General features: G+C 35.0%; 1 protein-coding gene across 7 annotated transcripts in view; it reads left to right on the plus strand.

Moving 5' to 3' along the window:
* The window catches only part of PAN3 (poly(A) specific ribonuclease subunit PAN3), a 157,255-nt gene that overhangs the window by 114,953 nt on the left and 23,080 nt on the right, over positions 1-19,222 (plus strand). For 6 of the 7 annotated variants that reach the window (XR_010150628.1, XR_010150627.1, XM_009426786.4 and 3 more), the window contains 8 exons: positions 3,467-3,714; positions 7,706-7,810; positions 8,660-8,717; positions 13,636-13,797; positions 14,017-14,133; positions 14,222-14,323; positions 17,617-17,782; positions 18,895-18,985. Coding sequence is in view for 5 of the 7 variants with exons in the window: in XM_009426786.4 (XP_009425061.3) it covers positions 3,467-3,714; positions 7,706-7,810; positions 8,660-8,717; positions 13,636-13,797; positions 14,017-14,133; positions 14,222-14,323; positions 17,617-17,782; positions 18,895-18,985 (1,049 nt within the window). In the remaining 2 variants the exon portion in view is untranslated. The remainder of the gene's footprint in view (positions 1-3,466; positions 3,715-7,705; positions 7,811-8,659; positions 8,718-13,635; positions 13,798-14,016; positions 14,134-14,221; positions 14,324-17,616; positions 17,783-18,894; positions 18,986-19,222) is intronic. The other variant, XM_009426785.5, reaches the window with a different exon arrangement.

The following is a 19,222-nucleotide window of genomic DNA, read 5'->3' on the forward strand; positions in this document are numbered from 1 at the left end:
ATACAAATTTTCATCCTTCTAGATTGTTGTTATGCTGATCTTCTATGTATTACTATATTTGCTTTAGTGCTGTGTTGATTGTCAGTTAATATCAGGGTGTTCCAGTAACCATTGGTAGCCCTTTCCCTGCTGTATATGGAAAGATTGAAATTATACAAGAATATTTATGTGTGAAACATGAAATTTCTAAAGAAGAAGAAACTTCTATTACAGTGTATCTGATGTACCTCATTATTAAAAGAAGACCTTTAGTTTTATTATATCAAATGGTTTCCTGAAACCCTTTTAGCGTAAGATTCCTGTGGTTAAACATTAAATAATGTGCAATGGAAGATGTCATTTTAAATTAAGAATTCTTAACTTTCAATCAGATTTTCTTAATTTGAGCAGAATCTGCTCATTTTAATTCAGCATCCTATTTTAAACTACTTGTTCCTGTAGTGTGGTTCTATTCTTTCTTGCTGTTTATAATTTAGTACTGTGTGTAGGCACTTAAGAATGGGCATCTTGTTAGTATTGTCTTCATAATACTAAATACAGAATACCTCTCTCCAAGTGGATGTGTAGATATTTTACTCAGTTCTTTAACACACTTATAAAATATACAGATGACACAAAGCTGTGTCTTTTGTGATTAGATTAGGTATTTCAGTAATTTAGTTTTTAATTTTCTATGCAATTTAAGTATCCTATTATCCTTATTGGCGGGGGTGGTGATGCTTACTGTTGTACATGTTTTATTTTGAATGTTCTTTCTTTTCTTTTTCCTGCTTTCCTTTTTTTTTTTTTTCCTTAGAGAGACAGGGTCTCGCTATGTTACCCAGACTGGAGCACAGTGGCTGTTCATGGGCACTGTGTGGCTCATGCAGCCTCAAACCCCTGGGCTCAAGCGATCCTCCTGCCTCAGCCCCCCAGGTAGCTGGGACTACAGGCTCACACCACTGCACTCAGCTTACATTTGAATGTATTTAAGTAACTCCAGTCAGCCTCAGCTCAGATGAACTCAAATTTTATTTCTGCAACTTTATGTTAAAATAACCTCACAAAATTTAGAATTCTTAAGAGAACTCTTGATATCCTATAGTAAATTCTACTATAGGTGAATTTCTATCATAACTCACCTTAGATTGTTTTTATGGTAATCTCTTTCCACGTACTCAGCCTTGAAGAGAGATTCTACTTTTTGTCTCACTTATATACCTACTTTGATGTCAGAATCTTTCCCTTCAGCCCATGCTACACATAGCCCCATCCCCACATAGCTTTAGTAGTCACACTAAAGCTAGTAAAACATGTAATTGATTTCCTGTTTTCGTATGTGTGTAAGACTTAGGAATTGGTCAACTATGTAGCATGTTGGCTGAGAGCACTGACTTTGGAATTAAATCAACCTGAGTTTGAGTCTTGATTATGTTGCTGAATTACCTATATTTGTCCTTACAGTAATTATTTTGATCTTTTAAGTTAGTTTCTCCTCTGAAATAAATATGCTATACCTACCTCACAGGGTGGTTGTGAGGATTAAGTAGATTGATGGATGTGGAGCCACTTAGATTAGTGCCTGAAACATTGAAAGGGCTCAAGAATTGTAGTTCTGTTGTATTACTTAATGTCATAATAGTAAACAAATTTACTCATCTTTGGTTACTTGGCCAGTTTATTTTGGAAAGTCTTAGAGACTAGCTTTAGGAAAATCTGTCTACATGCATTTCATTTTAGACAAGTAGGGAGTTTTTATCCATTGATAATAGTCTAATATAATTTTTGCTGTATGGATTAACCTTTAATTAAATGTACAATATAGAGTTAGATTTAAAACAGCTCTGGAATAGTTTTAAAAAAAAAATAAAAGGTTTTATAAATATAGTAATTTGGCTTCATATTTTTTTTAAGGAGTTTGGGTTTTTTTAAAGTTTCTTTTATACACATTTAAGACATAACTCGAGAATTCCTATCCTATTTTAATCTCAATGCAGTAGACATTGTGTTATAGTAGTAGGAGTACTAGATTGGGAATTTGGAGAGTTGAGTTTGAGTCTTGGCTTTGCTGTTGACTTTGCATGTATGTCCTGTGGTGTTTATAGCCTGATTTACCTCACCTACCTACTTTAGTTGCTCAGAAAACCAGAAATAATTATGTTGAGGCTCTTCAGAAAGTACAGAGGGCTATCCAAAGAAAAGAAAAGTATTACCTCAGTTCTCTGCTTATTTTTGTTCACCTACGTGTTTTCAGAAAACATGTTGGTATCTTATGAATTATTAGAAATTGAAACTCATATCCCTGTTAATCATAATTTTGTGACTAGGGCATTTTTGGTAACCCTTTTCTTATATTGTGAGGTGGCATATTATTTCAGTGGTGAAGGTTTTTAGGCATTCACCAAATAGCCAGAAAACAGTTCCTGGATAAACTTATTTTTTTCAGGAAGGGTAACTGTTGCTCTAAATACCCTTTTCAGTCTGCTCAGAACTGATCACCTCCATTAAGCCTTTGATTAACGCTACCTGGTTTTAATTAATTTGCATTTCATCAGCATTTATGCATGTAGTTTATAGTGTATTAGTTTATATTTGGGTTTTTTTAAGTTATTTTATGTCTTTTACATGTGACCTGGTCTTTTTTTCTCAGCTAGCTTGGAATCTCCTGAAGGGTAAAGACAATTGTCCTTTCCCTTTCTTCACAATAAACTCATAATAGAGGGTGCTTTGCACATAATGTTTCTTACTGGTTGTGGTTGTTCCACTGGAACATAGTGGTTGTTCCACTAGAACATAATGGTATCAATTGGCCTAATTCTAAATAGTATGCATCTGTAGAAATTTTCAGAGTATGCCTGTTTAGAGTTAATGACAAAAAGGCATCAAAACAACAGACTGCTTGATATTAAAAATATGGCACTTAAGCTGCTATGTATTTCAACTTTTTTTTTTTTTGCTTTTTCAAACAATTTTGTTAATTATATTTGGCTGAATGAAATCTGGTAGCTCTTCATTAGATAATTTGAATTTTTAATACTGTAATATGTTTGGGGAATGTGCTATTTGTATTGTTAATGATTCTTAATAAAAAAGGAATTATGCCTTTTATAAAAGTTTTTCTTTTATAAAAGGCATAATTTTATAAAGAGCCACAATTCTGTTACTTCCCACTCTTCCATTAATTTATTAAATTTTTGGTCACTCTTGCTATTAAAGTTCCTGATGTAAACCTTGATATGGAGGAGACTATTCTTGCAATAAATCTGCTAACATTTGGAAATAACTACATTTGAAAAAAGAAACTTTACATTTGCTTTAATCAGAGCTTTTTCTACAACAAAACAAGATAAAATTATTTCCTTCATCTTTGCACTTACGATCCCAAAGATGATGTTTCTTCCAAATGAATGTTTGCATTTTATTTTCCAGACTTGTTCTCTAAAACCAATTATTGCTCCATTAAGAAACATTTTTACATCTTCTTCAGGAATGTCGTTGTCTGCTGGGTCTTCCCCTCTTCATTCCCCCAAGATTACTCCACATACTTCTCCTGCTCCCAGAAGAAGAAGTCACACTCCAAATCCAGCAAGTTACATGGTGCCTTCTAGTGCCTCTACATCTGTTAATAATCCTGTTTCTCAGACTCCGTCTTCTGGTCAGGTGATCCAAAAGGAAACTGTTGGTGGGACGACTTACTTCTATACAGACACAACTCCAGCACCTTTGACTGGAATGGTATGTCTCCATTAAAGAGGAAATTTTAGTACTCTCTTGTAACAGGACATTCTTAGTTGTGAGGCGGTCTACCCCCTCCTGCAGCTTTTTATTGTGATGCAAAAAAGTATTTCATTTTCTAACTTAGATGAGAAGTCTAGTCTCTTCTTCTCAACTCTTCAAATTAATCTAGTTCTGCCTTACTAATAATTCTAGTTTTGGACTAAACTGGTTTAATCAGAAATTAGATTATATCCATGCTCTTATTTTAGTCTTTATGGCATGTTTTGCTTATGGGTTTACCTTGTACTAGCTGGAATTGATGCCTGCTGACATTTGTTTATAGGTATAGATAGTTTAACCTCAGTAAGAAGCTAGAAAAAGTAGATGGTATGTCCTCAGTAGTTACTGGAAGCAAATCAATGATAAACCCTTATTTCAGATGAGGTAGTTATTTAACAGCTAGATCTGTGGATGGTGGAGTGACACATAATGATAAGGGGCCTGCAGTATGGCTCTTATGCTCAGGAGGTAGAAGAGTCAGACCCAAGAGAGCCATGATTATAGATGGGGAAAGAGCTACCAAAGGACTGGCGATGAAGTGAGGGAAGAATCATGAAACAAATGGGAAGAGGTGGCCCCAGAGGAAACATGAATATTAAGACCAAAAGAGGAAGAACATGGCCAGAAAGAAAGATTTCTTATCAGAGTCAATTAGTAATGTTCCAGGACAGGGAGAAGGAACAGGAGTCAGGGGGCGAGAATGAATGGGGAAGGAGAGGGAAGGATTCCATGTTACGTAAATTGTACGTTTTTTGGCTTCATTACTTCATCCATATTCAAAAATTATTTTATTTACCCTAGAAAAATAAGTAGTAGATGAAGTGAGTGAGAAAGTCAGAGTCCACTAAAACAGGGGTCCTCAATCCTTGGACCAGAGACCAGTGTTAGGAACCAGGCCGCACAGCAGGAGGTGAGCAGTGGGCGAGTAAGTGAAGTTTCATCCATATTTACACCCACTCCCCATTGCTCTCATTACCATCTGAGCTCCTCCTCGTGTCAGATCAGCAGAGGCATTAGATTCCATAGGAACATGAACCCTATTGTAAACTATAAATATATTGTAAAATACATATATATTTTATATATATGTAAAGTTATTAAATTATATAAATATATAATTAATATAATTATACATAAATATATAATTAACATAATTATACATAAATATATAATTAATATAATTATACATAAATATATAATTAATATAATTATATATAAATATATTATATAAATATATAATTAATATAATTATATATAAATATATTATATAATTAATATAATTATATGTAAATATATAATTAATATATAAAATTATATAAATATATATATTTTTTGAGATGGATGTTCGCTATTTCACCCAGGCTGGAGGGCAGTGGTTCAGTCTTTGTTCACTGCAGCCTCCGCCTCCTGGGTTCAAGCATTCCTCCCACCTCAGCCTCCGTAGTAGCTGGGACTACAGACGCACACCACCATGCCTGGCTAACTTTTGTATCTTTAATAGAGATGAGGTTTCACCCAGTTGATCAGTTGGCCAGGCTGATCTCAAATTCTTGACCTCAAATGATCCGCCCACCTTGGCCTCTGAAGTGCTGGGATTACAGGCGTGAGCCACCATGTCCAGCCTAAACTATGCTATCTTATGTAAGGAAACCAACACAAGAAAAAAGAGATATTATTCTCCCTGCAGACACAGGCTAAAGGAAACCTTACAAGTATCGCAAAACTGCTTCCTAGTTGAGATCCAGAGCAGAGCAGTCATGTTAGGGCAGCGCAAATCAGCTGAATTCGTTTTTAAAAGAGAAAAAAGGTTTCATTGTTTAAAATGAAAGAATGAAAAAATAGAAAAGATATTTAAAACTGAACTTTGATTTTGTATCATGGACCAGTGAAGGAGAGGCAGAGAAAAGAGTGATAAAGAGAACAAAGGGTGGTGGGATGAGTCCTGTTGGAAGAATGAAAGACAAGAAGCTGGAAGCTGATTTAGTAACTTTATTGTAGTTTGCTTGGAAGGTAAATGTATTATTGTATCCTTCTGTTCACTTAAACTGCTGACCTGGAGTAGGTTTGAATAACACTTTGTTTAGTTTGGCCACAAAATGCCTGTGAAAGGGGAAATTCTTTGGGCAGCCAGGGCAATATCACTTCCTTATCTCCCAGTACCCAAACACCTTTAGTTTCTCCTTCCTTCCTTCCAGTTGCTTTCAAAAAGTGGCGATGAACTGCTTGTATAGTTGCCATTTAGTATCCAAGGGGGATTGATTCCCGGACGCCCACAGATAGCAAAATTCCTGGGTGCTCAAGTCCCTGATATAGAATAACATAGTATTTGCATAGATCTTATACACATCCTCCTGTATACTTTAAATTATCTCTAGATTACTTATAATACCTAATGCAGTATAAGTGCTTTGTGAATAGTTGTTATAATGTATTTTTAATTTGTATTACTTCTTATTTGTTGTATTGTCATTTTTTTCCCCTGAATATTTCCTACCCATGGTTGGTCGAATCCTTGAATACAGAACCCAGGGATAAAGAAGGCTGACTATGTGACATTTCTTCCAAAGAGCTACTTTTATCTTCTCAATGGAGCTTAAATTTTACTGTATCTGAAGAAATGTTTTCTTTCTCATTAGATTTTTTTTTTTTTTTTTTTGAGACAGAGTCTTCCCCTGTCCCCCAGGCTGGAGTGCAGTGGCACGATCTCGGCTCACTGCAGCCTCCACTTCCCAGTTTCAAGCGATTCTCCTGCCTCAGTCTCCTGAGTAGCTGGGATTATAGGTGCCTGCCACCAAGCCTGGCTAATTTGTTTTTTTTTTTTTTTTTGAGATGGAGTCTCGGCTCTGTCACCCCAGCTGGAATGCGTTAGTTCAATCGTGGCACACTGCAACCTCTGCCTCCGGGTTCAAATGATTCTCCTGCCTCAACCTTCCGAGTAACTGGGAGTACAGGTGCATGCCACCACACCCGGCTAATTTTTTGTATTTTTAGTAGAGACAGGTTTCACCATGTTAGTCAGGATAATTTTTGTATTTTTAGTAGAGATGGAGTTTTACCATGTTGGCCAGGCTGGCTCATTAGATTTTTAATTGATTACTGAAATATTATGTTTATTTTTATTTTTTTAATTTTTTATTTTATTTATTTATTCATTTATTTTTTGAGATGGGGTTTCATTCTTGTTGCCTAGGCTGGAGTACAATAGCACAATCTCCACTCACCACAACCTCTGCCTCCCTGGTTCAAGTGATTCTCCTGCCTCAGCCTCCTGAGTAGCTGGGATTACAGGCTTGTGCCACCATGCCCCACTAATTTTGTATTTTCAGTAGAGACCAGGTTTCTCCATTTTGGTCAGGCTGGTCTCGAATTCCCAACCTCAGGTAATCTGCCCACCTCAGCCTCCCAGAGTGCTGGGATTACAGTTGTGAGCCACCGCGCCTGGCCGAAATATTATTTTTAATATGAATTCTTTCAGAAAGTATTCTCTAACAGCTATTCTCTGAGGTTTTTACTTCAATATTATTTAAAGATTTAAAATGTATTAAAATTTATTGCTATCATGTAAACATTAAAATTTTATCAAAACAATAATAAAGCTTATTGATTATGAAAAATTAGGCTGGGTGTGGTGGCTCACACCTGTAATCCCAGCACTTTGGGAGGCCGAGGCAGGTGGATCACCTGAGGTCAGGAGTTCAAGACCAGCCTGGCCAACATGGTGAAACCCTGTCTCTACAAAAATACAAAAATTAGCTGGGCATGATGGTGGGTACCTGTAATCCCAGCTACGTGAGGCTGAGGCAGGAGAATCACTTGAACCCGGGAGGCAGAGCTTGTAGTGAGCCGAGGTTGCGCCACTGAACTCCAGCCTGGGCAGCAGAGCAAGACTCCATCTGAAAAAAAGAAAGAAAAATGAGTGATTACATTTGCCCCCTTCCTACCTTTTTAGGTGTTTCCAAACTATCATATTTATCCTCCAACTGCACCTCACGTTGCTTATATGCAACCGAAAGCAAATGCACCTTCCTTCTTCATGGCTGATGAACTCCGACAGGTATGCTTTCAGAATTCATTGTAGGAATACTTAATGTCTCCTGTGCTTTAGTGAACAGGGGAAAGAACAGAGCTCTTTTCAAATCATATTATTTAATCAAATATGCTCTAGTAAAGCACATCGAATTTAGAAGTTTTAATTGGTATTTTTTTTAAGGAAACCTGCCTTTTAAAAAAATTTCAAATAAATTATGTGGCAGGATATAAAACATAGAATAGCTGTTTAAATGGTTCACTGTTCTGTACTTCATTTTATTTCTATGAAAAGGCTCTTTGAAGTATATAAATAATTTAAATGGTTTCTAACAGTATTTTTCTAATAGGTGTAGGTTAAAAATAAGTAGTTTGGCTCAGGAAATAACTTTAAGAGAGCTCAATATTTTTTTAAAAGAATGTTTTTTAAAAGTTTTTTGTTTTGTTTAATTTTTGGTAAACAGCTAGTTATTTCGTATGTAGAATTTCACTTTACACTCAGATTCTCAGAAATAATTTTGTTTCATAGAAGTGAGTTCTACCAGTATAGTGTTTTTTAAATTAATTATTACCAGTTTACTAGTAGACCTTGAATTTTCAGCCACAGCGTTAGTCACGTGTTTTGGGTAGCCCAGCTACCCGTGTGTAAGGGGCACATCTACTTAAACCCAATCTTAATTATGGCATGTCTAAGTCTATCTGGGCCTGGAGTTCAGACATTTTACCATGTTTAGAAATGTTTTAATATTTAAATGATTTTAATATTTAAAAAGTGCACATGCCAAAAATATTAATACTTAGGTTATTTAATTATAATAGGAATTCCAGGTTTCAGAATCTGTGTTTAAATAAAAATATACTTATTTCTGTTTCATAGGAGCTGATCAACAGACATTTAATAACAATGGCTCAAATTGATCAAGCAGATATGCCAGGTAAAAAGCAAGTTGATCCTTCCTTTCTTTTAAAGGCTGTTATAATTCTTATGTGGTAGTACATGTTTTATGCATTATTAAGAAGAGTTCCAGGCTGGGCCTGGTGGCTCATACCTGTAATCCCAGCAGTTTGGGAGGCTGAGGCAGGAGGATTGCTTGAGCCCAGAAGTTTGAGACTAGCCTGAGCGAAATAGTGGGAACCTGTCTCTACAAAAAATAAATTAGCTGGGAGTGGTGGTGCATATTTATAGTCCCAGCTACTCAGGAGGCTGAGGCAGGAGGATCACTTGAGCCTTGAAGGTCAAGACTGCAGTGAGCTGGCTATAATCGCCCCACTGCACTCCAGCCGGGGTGACAGAGTGAGACCCTGTCTCAAAAAAAAAAAAAAAAGAACAGTCCCAAGGTACTACTGATCATCTAGTTTATTTCTGTTAATTCTACATATGACAGTATTCTAGTTCACAAAAAAAATATAATTTTAGAATTCATGGTGATTTACTTTACTGTGCACCAGAATATTTTTATCTCCTGAAACTCAATGAAGTATGGGTTCTTAAGCAGGAGAGGATGGTAATTATTAGGCCTATTTGTGAGACTACTGTGTGCCAGACAGTATACTAATTAAATACTTTACATGTCTTACTTTATTTCTCACAAACATCCTGTGACATATTATTTTCATTTCCATTTTACATATGAGTAATACTGAAGTTGACAGGTTAAGTAACTTAGCCTTCAGGACCAATGGCTGGTAAACAGCTGACTGATTCCAGACTTAAAACTAGGTTGTTCTAACTGTACCACAATATTTCTTAAAGCATATTAAAGTATCTTTCCTTAGCTTACTCTGTATAAATGAAATATGATATAATTTAGTAAAATTTCATAAATAATACAGTAGGAATACATTTGCCATAAAGATCTCAAAATGCCTGGTTGTAATCAGAAATTCAGCATCGTCTAGTGAGTGTTGTCTCTTGATTGCTAAAGAATTAAAAGAAATATGTCTGGCTGTTACACCTTAAGATGGATCTTTCCAGGTAAGGTGGGAAGGAACTTACTTGTCATAACCTTTGAAATATTCATCTTGGAATTTTTCTTAACTGTTTAATATTGTATTTGAGGCTTTAGCCAGGTTTTGCAAAAGTTTAAAAAGAAAAAAAATGGAAGGCACAAAGACCGGAAAGGAGAAAATAAACCTACCATCTATAAATCATGTGACTGCAGATTAGACATTATTTGAAATAACAAACTGTAGAAAATGGCTGGATGTAAGATTAATACATCAGTTGCATTTCTGTAGGCCAGTACCCAGTTAACTTCAAAATATAATTAAAAGCAAATGCTACTTAAAATGGTTTTGCAATATCAGTATGTAGGAATAAATAACAACAAAAGATAGGTAAGATTTCAGCAGGGGAGATTTATTTATTACGCAGTATTAAATAATATAAATGAAATACTGTAGATTAGTAGAGGTTACTCATGATTAGGAAGACAGAACAAGTAAGATGTCAATTTTTCTAAACTGACATGTAGATCCAGTAGAATTCCAGTCAAAGCATAACTTCCAGTCAAATCTTTTCATGGAGCATGATAAAATGTATCAAAGAATAAAGGGCCACGACCATCCAAGGTACTTTGAAGAGTATGGTTATTATTTATGTTCATATGAAGAATTTGTTTGTGTATTAGGGAAGGAGAGGTTTGATTTGAGTCTGCAGTAACTAAATCAATGTGGTGATAGCACAGGGTTAAACAGATTGATTAACGGAACAGATTAGAGAGAGCCAGACACGTTCTGTGATAAAGTTGGCAAATAAGTGGGGGAAAAGAAAGCATGGAAAAATGTTTTTGGTTTTTTAATTAAAAAAATAAACTTTTATTGAGACAGCATCTTGCTGTCACCGAGGCTGGAGTACAGTGGTGTGATCGCAGCTCACTGCAACCTCCGCCTCCTGGGCTCAAGCAGTCCTCCCACCTCAGCCTCCCAAGTAGCTGGGACTACAGGTGTACACCACCACACTTGGCTAATTTTTGTATATTTTGTAGGGAGGGTTTCACCATGTTGCTGAGGCTGGTCTTGAACTTCTGGACTCAAGTGATCCACCTGCCTCAGCCTTCCAGAGTGCTGGGATTACAGGCATGAGCCACTGTGCTTGGCCACAAAAAATGGTTTTCTATATTGACAAGATAAAATTGGGTCATTATCTCAAGCCACATTAAAAAGTCAACTTCAAATAGATTAAGAACTTACATGTCTAAAACAGAACTCTAAAACTCTTACTGTAATATATAAATGAGTGTATTTTATCTACTTTTAAAATACTTTTAAAAATAAAAATTAATTTTATCTGCATTTGTAGCAATGATAAAATATTTAAAATTTTTTTGTCACGTTCTCTTTCAAATATCCATGAGTACTTTACATGATTCATCAGTATGCACACAATTTTCAACTTAGACATTTTCAAACAAACACCGCCCTATGTTTCTGACTATCCCTTCCCGCGTAACATTTGTTTGCATTATAGTTCACCCATTTGACACTTGATAATATAGTTTTTGGCATCATGAATTACAGTGCAGTGAACATATTCATCTACTTAATTTTTTTCTTCTGTAGGAAATATTTTTTTCCTTAGAAGAAATACTTCAAGTATTTCTAAACTGATCTATAGATTCAGTAGTTCAGAAATACTTTTATAATTATACTTTTAAGTATAAAAAATGTAAATAATTGATAAATTGATGCTCTTTTAAAAAGATATAAAAAAGAAAAACGTGCCGGGCGCAGTGGCTCACACCTGTAATCCCAGCACTTTGGGAGGCCAAGGTGAGTGGATCACTTGAGGTCAGAAGTTTGAGACCAGCCTGGCCAACATGGCAAAACCCTGTCTCTACTAAAAATACAAAAATTAGCCAGGCGTGGTGGTGCCCAACTGTAACTCCAGCTACTCGGGAGGCTGAGGCACAAGACTCGCTTGAACCTGGGAGGTGGAGGTTGCAGTGAGATTGTGCCATTGCGCTCCATCCTGGGAGACTCTGTCTCCAAAAAAAAAGAAAAAAGTAAAGTAGAAGTGGTTTTAAAGCTTATTACATAGAACCAAATTGCTTTCCAAGGGATATCAATTAAACACCATTGATTTGTAAGTTGTAATAATTTACTAGCAACCCCATAGCAAACGAGTGCCTACTATCCTTGGGAATTGCTCTGTTCTTTGTATTTTCATAGTGTATTAGCTCTCAAAGTATGATTCCTTAACCAGAGGCTCATTTTCATTGACTTTTAGGAACTTGTTAGAATTGTGAGTTCTTGGATCCCACTTCAGATTGTATCAGAAACTCAGGGAATGGGGCCCAGCAAACTATGTTTTAACAAGGCTTTAGGTGATTGTGACAGGTGGTGACGTTTAAGAACCAGTGCCATAGCGAATTGTACTTCTTAAATGGCGACTTTACCTCTTACATGTTTTGTATAAATTTGTGTTCTTTATTTTTCTCTAGGCCTCTTGAGGGTAAGAACGTAATATTTCTTTAGGTTCATTAGTACATAGTAGATGCTCAGTATATTTTGCTGATTTGAAATTAATCCTGTATTAAGTGCTCCTTAATAAATGAAATAGCTGGAAAACAAAATTTACCATTTTAACTTCCTTATGGACATTATACCAATCATTCAAATACAAACTAGGTAAGCGCGCAAAAGTAAAAGTTACAGCTATTTCACTTGTGTGTAATCTTCCGTTGTACTGCTTTTATTTTATTTATTTATTTAAGAGATGAGGTCTTAAATGTTGCCCAGGCTGAATTCAGCTCCTGGGTTCAAGTGATTCTGCTGCCTCAGCCTCCCAAGTAGCTAGGACTATAGTCACATGCAATGACACTTGGCAGTATACTGCCTTTATTTAAGTAGAACATGCCACTTGGTGACATTTAATCATTCTACATTTGTTTTTCATTATGGCCATGCCATGTAGAGATTATGATTATAGAATCAAAAAGTCCTGGGTTTGCATCCTACCTTTCTCTCTCAGCTATGCAATCCTTATTATCCTCATTTATGAAATAGGGAATTCTACCTCATGGAATTGTTGTGAGAATTAAGAGATAATGGGCATAAAGTATTTGGCAAATGCAGAGGAAGGATCATTTTGAACCTGTCTTCTGGAATTAGTTTTCTTAATAGGGTTTCATCTGTGTTTCTTACCAGAGGTCAAAAATTATCAGTTGTTTTTGTTTATAGGGTTTTTTTTTTAACAGACATAATGCCATGTTTTAAAAATAGTGTTAAACATGTATATTATAAAACATTTGGCAAATACAAAATAGTGTAAAGAAAAGAATAATAATCCTCCCTTTAAAAGGTTACCATTGTTACCATCTGCTATATTTTCTTCTAGTTGGTTTACTATGGCTGTACTACATGTTGGGTTATCTTCAGTTCACTTAAAATATCATGAGCATTCCGAAGTCATTCGAGACAGTTAACAGAATGAAAGTATAGGTTGGTGTTCAATTGGAAAACATGATGGTATTTGAAGCATTAAAAAATACATGTTTTTTTATTATAAACCTGATAAAATGTTTGCTCCAGAAAAATTTATCTCAGTGATAACTCAAATTATTTATAAAAATTATTTCTGAGGAACAAATTTGTATTGTGCTATAAAAGGAAATGTTTTTGAATGTATGAACTTTAGTTATTCTTTGGTTATTTTATTATATAATGCCTATTTTTATTGATACTGAAGCTAGTTTGTCTTATGGAATTGTAATAAATGTTTACACTATTCTAAAATACAAGAGCACATTGTGATACACAAGGGGTTTATAGTAAATATGATGTCTTCTGTATTTTTGAGAAAGATTTATGAATGCCTGTATTTTCAAGTCATCTTCTTATGAATTACTCTAGCAGTTCCTACAGAGGTTGACAGCTACCATAGCCTATTCCCTCTAGAACCACTGCCACCTCCCAACCGGATACAGAAATCAAGTAATTTTGGGTATATTACGTCTTGCTACAAAGCTGTAAATAGCAAAGATGATCTGCCATATTGCCTTCGGAGGATACATGGTAAGGAAGATAAGTTATCTTCTTTTATAATCGTATCATTGAGGCTAAGATTATTCAAACCTTCTTGAATATATTATTTAATATATGAATTAAAAAATTTTATTTGGAAATTAGTACCTCATGAGCAATGTGTAAATATGGCATTTTTTTTTCCATTTCTGATGGAATATGAAGGAGACGTCAATTAGAGTTTACTGGAGTAGAAAAATTGTCTTCCAGGTTTTCGTCTTGTTAACACAAAGTGCATGGTGTTGGTCGACATGTGGAAGAAAATTCAACACTCAAATATCGTAACTTTGCGCGAAGTATTTACCACTAAAGCATTTGCTGAGCCCTGTGAGTAACTTGTAATTTGTCTTTCTGCTGGTGAGCTTCATTATTTGAAGCCAGCTTTCAGTAATGAGTGTTTGTGTTTTATTTTAAGCTCTTGTGTTTGCATATGATTTCCATGCTGGAGGAGAAACTATGATGAGCAGACACTTTAATGACCCTAATGCTGATGCCTACTTCACCAAGAGAAAGTGGGGTAAGAAAAAGATGCAGGCAAACTATATTTTGACTAATGCTTTTGCTCTGTGGAAGAGTAGTTTTCTATTTTAAAATACGTATAATTTTTCCCTGTAATCATTTAGTTTAAAGACTCTATTACATTTTGTACTAGTTGTTTTCGTGTTCCTGATAAAGACATACCTGAGACTGGGCAATTTACAAAAGAGAGAGGTTTAATGAACTTACAGTTCCATGTGGCTTGGGAGGTCTCACAATCATGGCAGAAGGTGAAAGGCATGTCTCACATGGCGGCAGACAAGAGAAGTGAATGAGAGCCAAGTAAAAGGGCCCCCTGTAAAACTGTCAGATCTCATGAGACCTATTCACTACCACGAGAACAGTATGGGGGAAATTACCCCCATGATTCAGTTATCTCCCACCAGCTCCCTCCCACAACACTGTGGGAATTATGGGAGTTACAATTCAAAATGAGATTTGGGTGGGGACGCAGCCAAACCATATCACATTTTAAAAAGAAATATGTCAAAGAAATGGAGTTGATGGTCAAGAAGTTAGGAAATAATGTCTTTTGCATATTTACTAAGATAAGATAGATTTTTGAAGACTCACATAGATATCAGATATTTAACTGGAAATGTGTTAAAATTGTTTTTCTCTTTAAAATGTTTTTCTTTTAAAAATATGATGCTTTCTTAATAAAGGTGACTTGGAAAATTCAATAGCTTAGAAATAGTCTCTCTGGCTTCCCTGCCTAAGTACAACCATTGTGAATCTTTTAGTACATTTCTTTTGAATCTTGCTTTGTTTTGTTTTTGTCTCCTTTTGCATTGTTTTTTGTTTTAACCTTTTATATCATATTACATCTTTTCTTTATTATAGGTATTTTCCCCATAGTTTTTATATTCTCTGAATATAATTTAATGATTCCTATTATGACTATATTGTTCTTTATGTAATTATTTCCCTAAACAAATGCTTTTGTTTGAAGGTTGGATTCCATGTTACTTAATCTAAGGTTTCAGAATAGAATTTTAAGTAACTTTTCCTTAAACATGAAATATTTTCTTCTTTGTCCCTTTCTAATATATACTTAAAGAATTGTTTTATCATTGAGATTTTGCAAACAACCAGAATACTTGAATTCTAACAAATGTGTGTTAAAGGGTAAATGATTTCAGAGAAAAGTAAATCCATTTTGAGATGTCTATTCATTAATTTATGTATTTGGGGAAGGTCTCAGTCTATGGGGGCAAGAAAGCAGCATCACGTTATTATGCTTTTTAATCTTAAGATTTTCTTGACTTGAAAATTAAAGAGGAGGAGAGAAAGATTTGAGTCCATATTCTAGTATCTTTCAGATTACAACTCCTTTAAAGACTCTAATTATAGACAAAAATATATTACTTCTGTTTACTTGTTACTTCTTTTTTTTGCATTCTGACAGTTGAAAAAAGAAAGTTGTGGTTACATGGCTGTTTCACATTTAAAATCTGGTCATAGAATGTGGTCATTTTTTTCCTTTTGCTATGTCATCTGTAGACACATGCATAATTTTGTGGAAGGGGATGTGGTACAACTTTTCTTATAGATGACTATAGTTGTTGCTCAAATTTATTTTGGTAGTAACACCTGTGAAATGACTGTTGGCTTTAATTTATAACTGTGTTTCTCAACTGCTTAAGTTTTTGTGGGGGCTGTCTTGTGCATTTCAGAATGTTTATAGTGGCCTCTTCTGACTGAAGGGCCTGGCTTCTGCCTACTGAATGCCAGTAGCAATCCCCCTCTACCCCTATTGTAATGCCAGAAATATCTCCAGATGTTGCCAAATGCTGGAGTGGTTTCTTTTGAGAACCACTCTTTTATAGCATTCTTTTCCAGTAATTTTTTAATCATAATTATTCTGTTTTTGGTGTTCACTGATGAATATATTAATGTTTATATTTTCATAGGAAGTAGTCCTTTTTTCTAATAGTTTAAAATATTGTTTGAGTAGTCGTAACTTCCCTAACCATACCGTACATGCATAAAAGCCTACCATTTTCTTACACTATGTAATTTATTATCTTAGCACAAGTGAAAAAAAAAGCAAAGTATAAGAAATATATTGATTTAGAAAATGAGAAGAATAGCATACCATGTGGAGTTGATACGAGATTCAGAATGAGTCTATATCAGTAAAACAACTAGAACAGAGTCTGGCACACAGTAAGCACTATATGTTTGCTGCAAAAACTCTTGTTTCCTTATTCCTACATTAATTAAATAGTTTCATTTAAACAGTTCATAGTCATTTTTGACATTGTCTTGGCATTTGTTACCGGTCCCATTTTTTTGAGCCTTCTTACACATATTTCCAGAGTATGTTATCTTCTGTTCTGTCCAAATTGAGAGATAATTATTTTTAATTTTGTATGTGCTGCTTACCGGAAATTTTATTCCAAGCCATAAGTACATATTTGCTATTTATTATAAGTACATAATTAACCATTTAATTATGTTGCTTTTTATAACTGATTCACAAAAGGTTGTTTTACAACAATATGAATATAAGATCAGCAGGGTGTAGGGACTCATGCTTGCAATCTCAGCACTTAGGGAGGCTGAGGCAGGTAGATCATTTGAGCCCAGGAGTTGGAGATCAGCCTGGGCAATGTAGCAAAAGTGTCTCTACAAAGAAAAGAATATAAGGTCATATTCCTTGGAATAATTACAAAATCTTGATTAAATTTATATGTCTCCTTTTCTACTGATTTACAACATATTAACAATGACCTAGAAAATATTATCAAAAACCACTTATTGAGTTGATAGAATACACCTTTGTGGTAGAGGGGCCTGAGTGATATAAGGAAAGCAAACATTCAACATAAGTGATGGTAGAGACTTTTATTTCCATCAAGCCACACAATAAACAGCTCTCACATGCCTAAACAATAATACAGGGTAGGATTAGCCAGCCACATTTTAAGTAGAAAAACCTCTATGGTTTCTGTTTTTATATTTATTTGGTTAACAATTACATATAAATTCTTACTTTAAGTAATTTTTATTCAATAATTAAGTGGTTACAGAAAAGAGCATTTCAGTGAGAGCCCTGTTGCTGGTATCAATATAAAAGGCATAATCTCGGACAGGAATCTTTGGGCAATAGACTAAACTTAAATTACACACATACATACACACACACATATAAATTGACATGTTGTGCCATGAGTGTACATGAATTGTCTTTGCTAATTTTGATGTTAATGCTTTAGTCTTTTAGTTGATTACTTAAGATGTCATTTTTTGGATTTCTTTGCTGTATAGGTCAGCACGATGGACCATTGCCCAGGCAGCATGCTGGATTATTGCCAGAATCTCTTATTTGGGCATATATTGTCCAACTAAGTTCTGCATTGCGTACCATTCATACAGCAGGTTTGGCATGTCGAGTTATGGATCCAACAAAGATTCTGATAACTGGCAAAACAAGGTACTAGCATTTTGAGTTTTGGTTTCTTTTATTGAATGTCTTACCTTTGACAGCTTAGTAAACAAAACATGATTGTTTTAATTCTGCCTTTTCATATATTCCATCCAGAAGAACTTCTGTAACTTTGAATTCATTTGTAAGCTTTTTAAAGAAAAAAAAAAGTTGAACTCTGAATAAAATGCCTGGTTATTAACCAAAAATCTTGGGAAAGGTTAGGGAAGTATATGTGGTTAGGGTTAGGGGAATATAAAAATAATATCAATACAACTTTTCTATGTAGCACCATGGTTCACAAATTCTAGCATGAATCAGAATCACCTGGAGGACTTACAAAACACAGCTTGCTGGGCCCTACCCCCAGAGATTTTCATTCATAAGTCTGCATTGGGGCCTAAGTATTTGCATTTTTAACAAGTTTCTAGGTGTTGCCATTGCTGCTGTTGAGTCACATGCTTTGAGAACAACTGGTACAGTTATCAGTCTTGTCTTCACCTGAGTTTTGAGTTGCTGTAATTTTCTGATTGTCTTGGGCTGCATAACATAAAGAGCTGAAGATCTGGTACCAAGTTATTTAAGTTCATATCCTGGCTTTGATAGTTACTGTCGATATGCCGTTGAACAAGTTACTTCTTCAAATGTGTTTTGACAACCTTATTAGACAAGTGTACTACTAACTCCATTCTGCTTATTTATGAGGTACCCCTCATAAAGTTATTGAGGGATTTGAATGAGTCATGTAAAATGCTTAGAACAGTGTCTGGTACATCTTTTGCAAGTGTTAGAAAGCTAACTAGTTCTCTTTTATGAATGACTAATAAACAGCTTGGAATGGTGAAAAGGACACTGACCTGTTAGTCAAGAGATGTGAGTTATAGTTCTGGCTTTCTCAGTTTCTGACTTTTACAGCTGTAGGTATATCACTTGATATCTCTGAGCCTTAATTTTACCATTTCTAAAATGGTGGTTGGTGGAGGTGGTGTGGGGTAGGATGGAAGTTAAACTCAATTCTGAGGTCCTTCCTAATATTTTGGGAAATGTTACTTTTCCATGAGTATGCAATTTTTTTAAAAACTTATTTTAATTATTTTCTTTAAATTATCTGGTCCTTAAAGGTTGCGAGTAAATTGTGTTGGAGTTTTTGATGTTTTAACATTTGATAACAGTCAAAATAATAATCCATTGGCATTAATGGCCCAGTACCAGGTGAGTAAGAATTAACATGGATATTTACTTGTTTTCCTTTATTAAAGACAGATTTTGTTCATTTTAAAGTATTTCAGTGTTTTAAGCCTAGATTTTAATTTATTTTGGGGTGGTGTCTATGCAGACTTTGAACATGTATCTCCCCCTCCCCTCCCCTTCCTCTCTTTTCTTCCTTTCCTTTCCCCTCTCTATTTCTTTCTCTCTCTTTTCCTTTCTATTCTTTTGCTTCTGTCTTGC

The sequence above is a fragment of the Pan troglodytes genome, chromosome 14 (assembly GCF_028858775.2).
Source record: "Pan troglodytes isolate AG18354 chromosome 14, NHGRI_mPanTro3-v2.0_pri, whole genome shotgun sequence".
NCBI lineage: Eukaryota > Metazoa > Chordata > Mammalia > Primates > Hominidae > Pan > Pan troglodytes.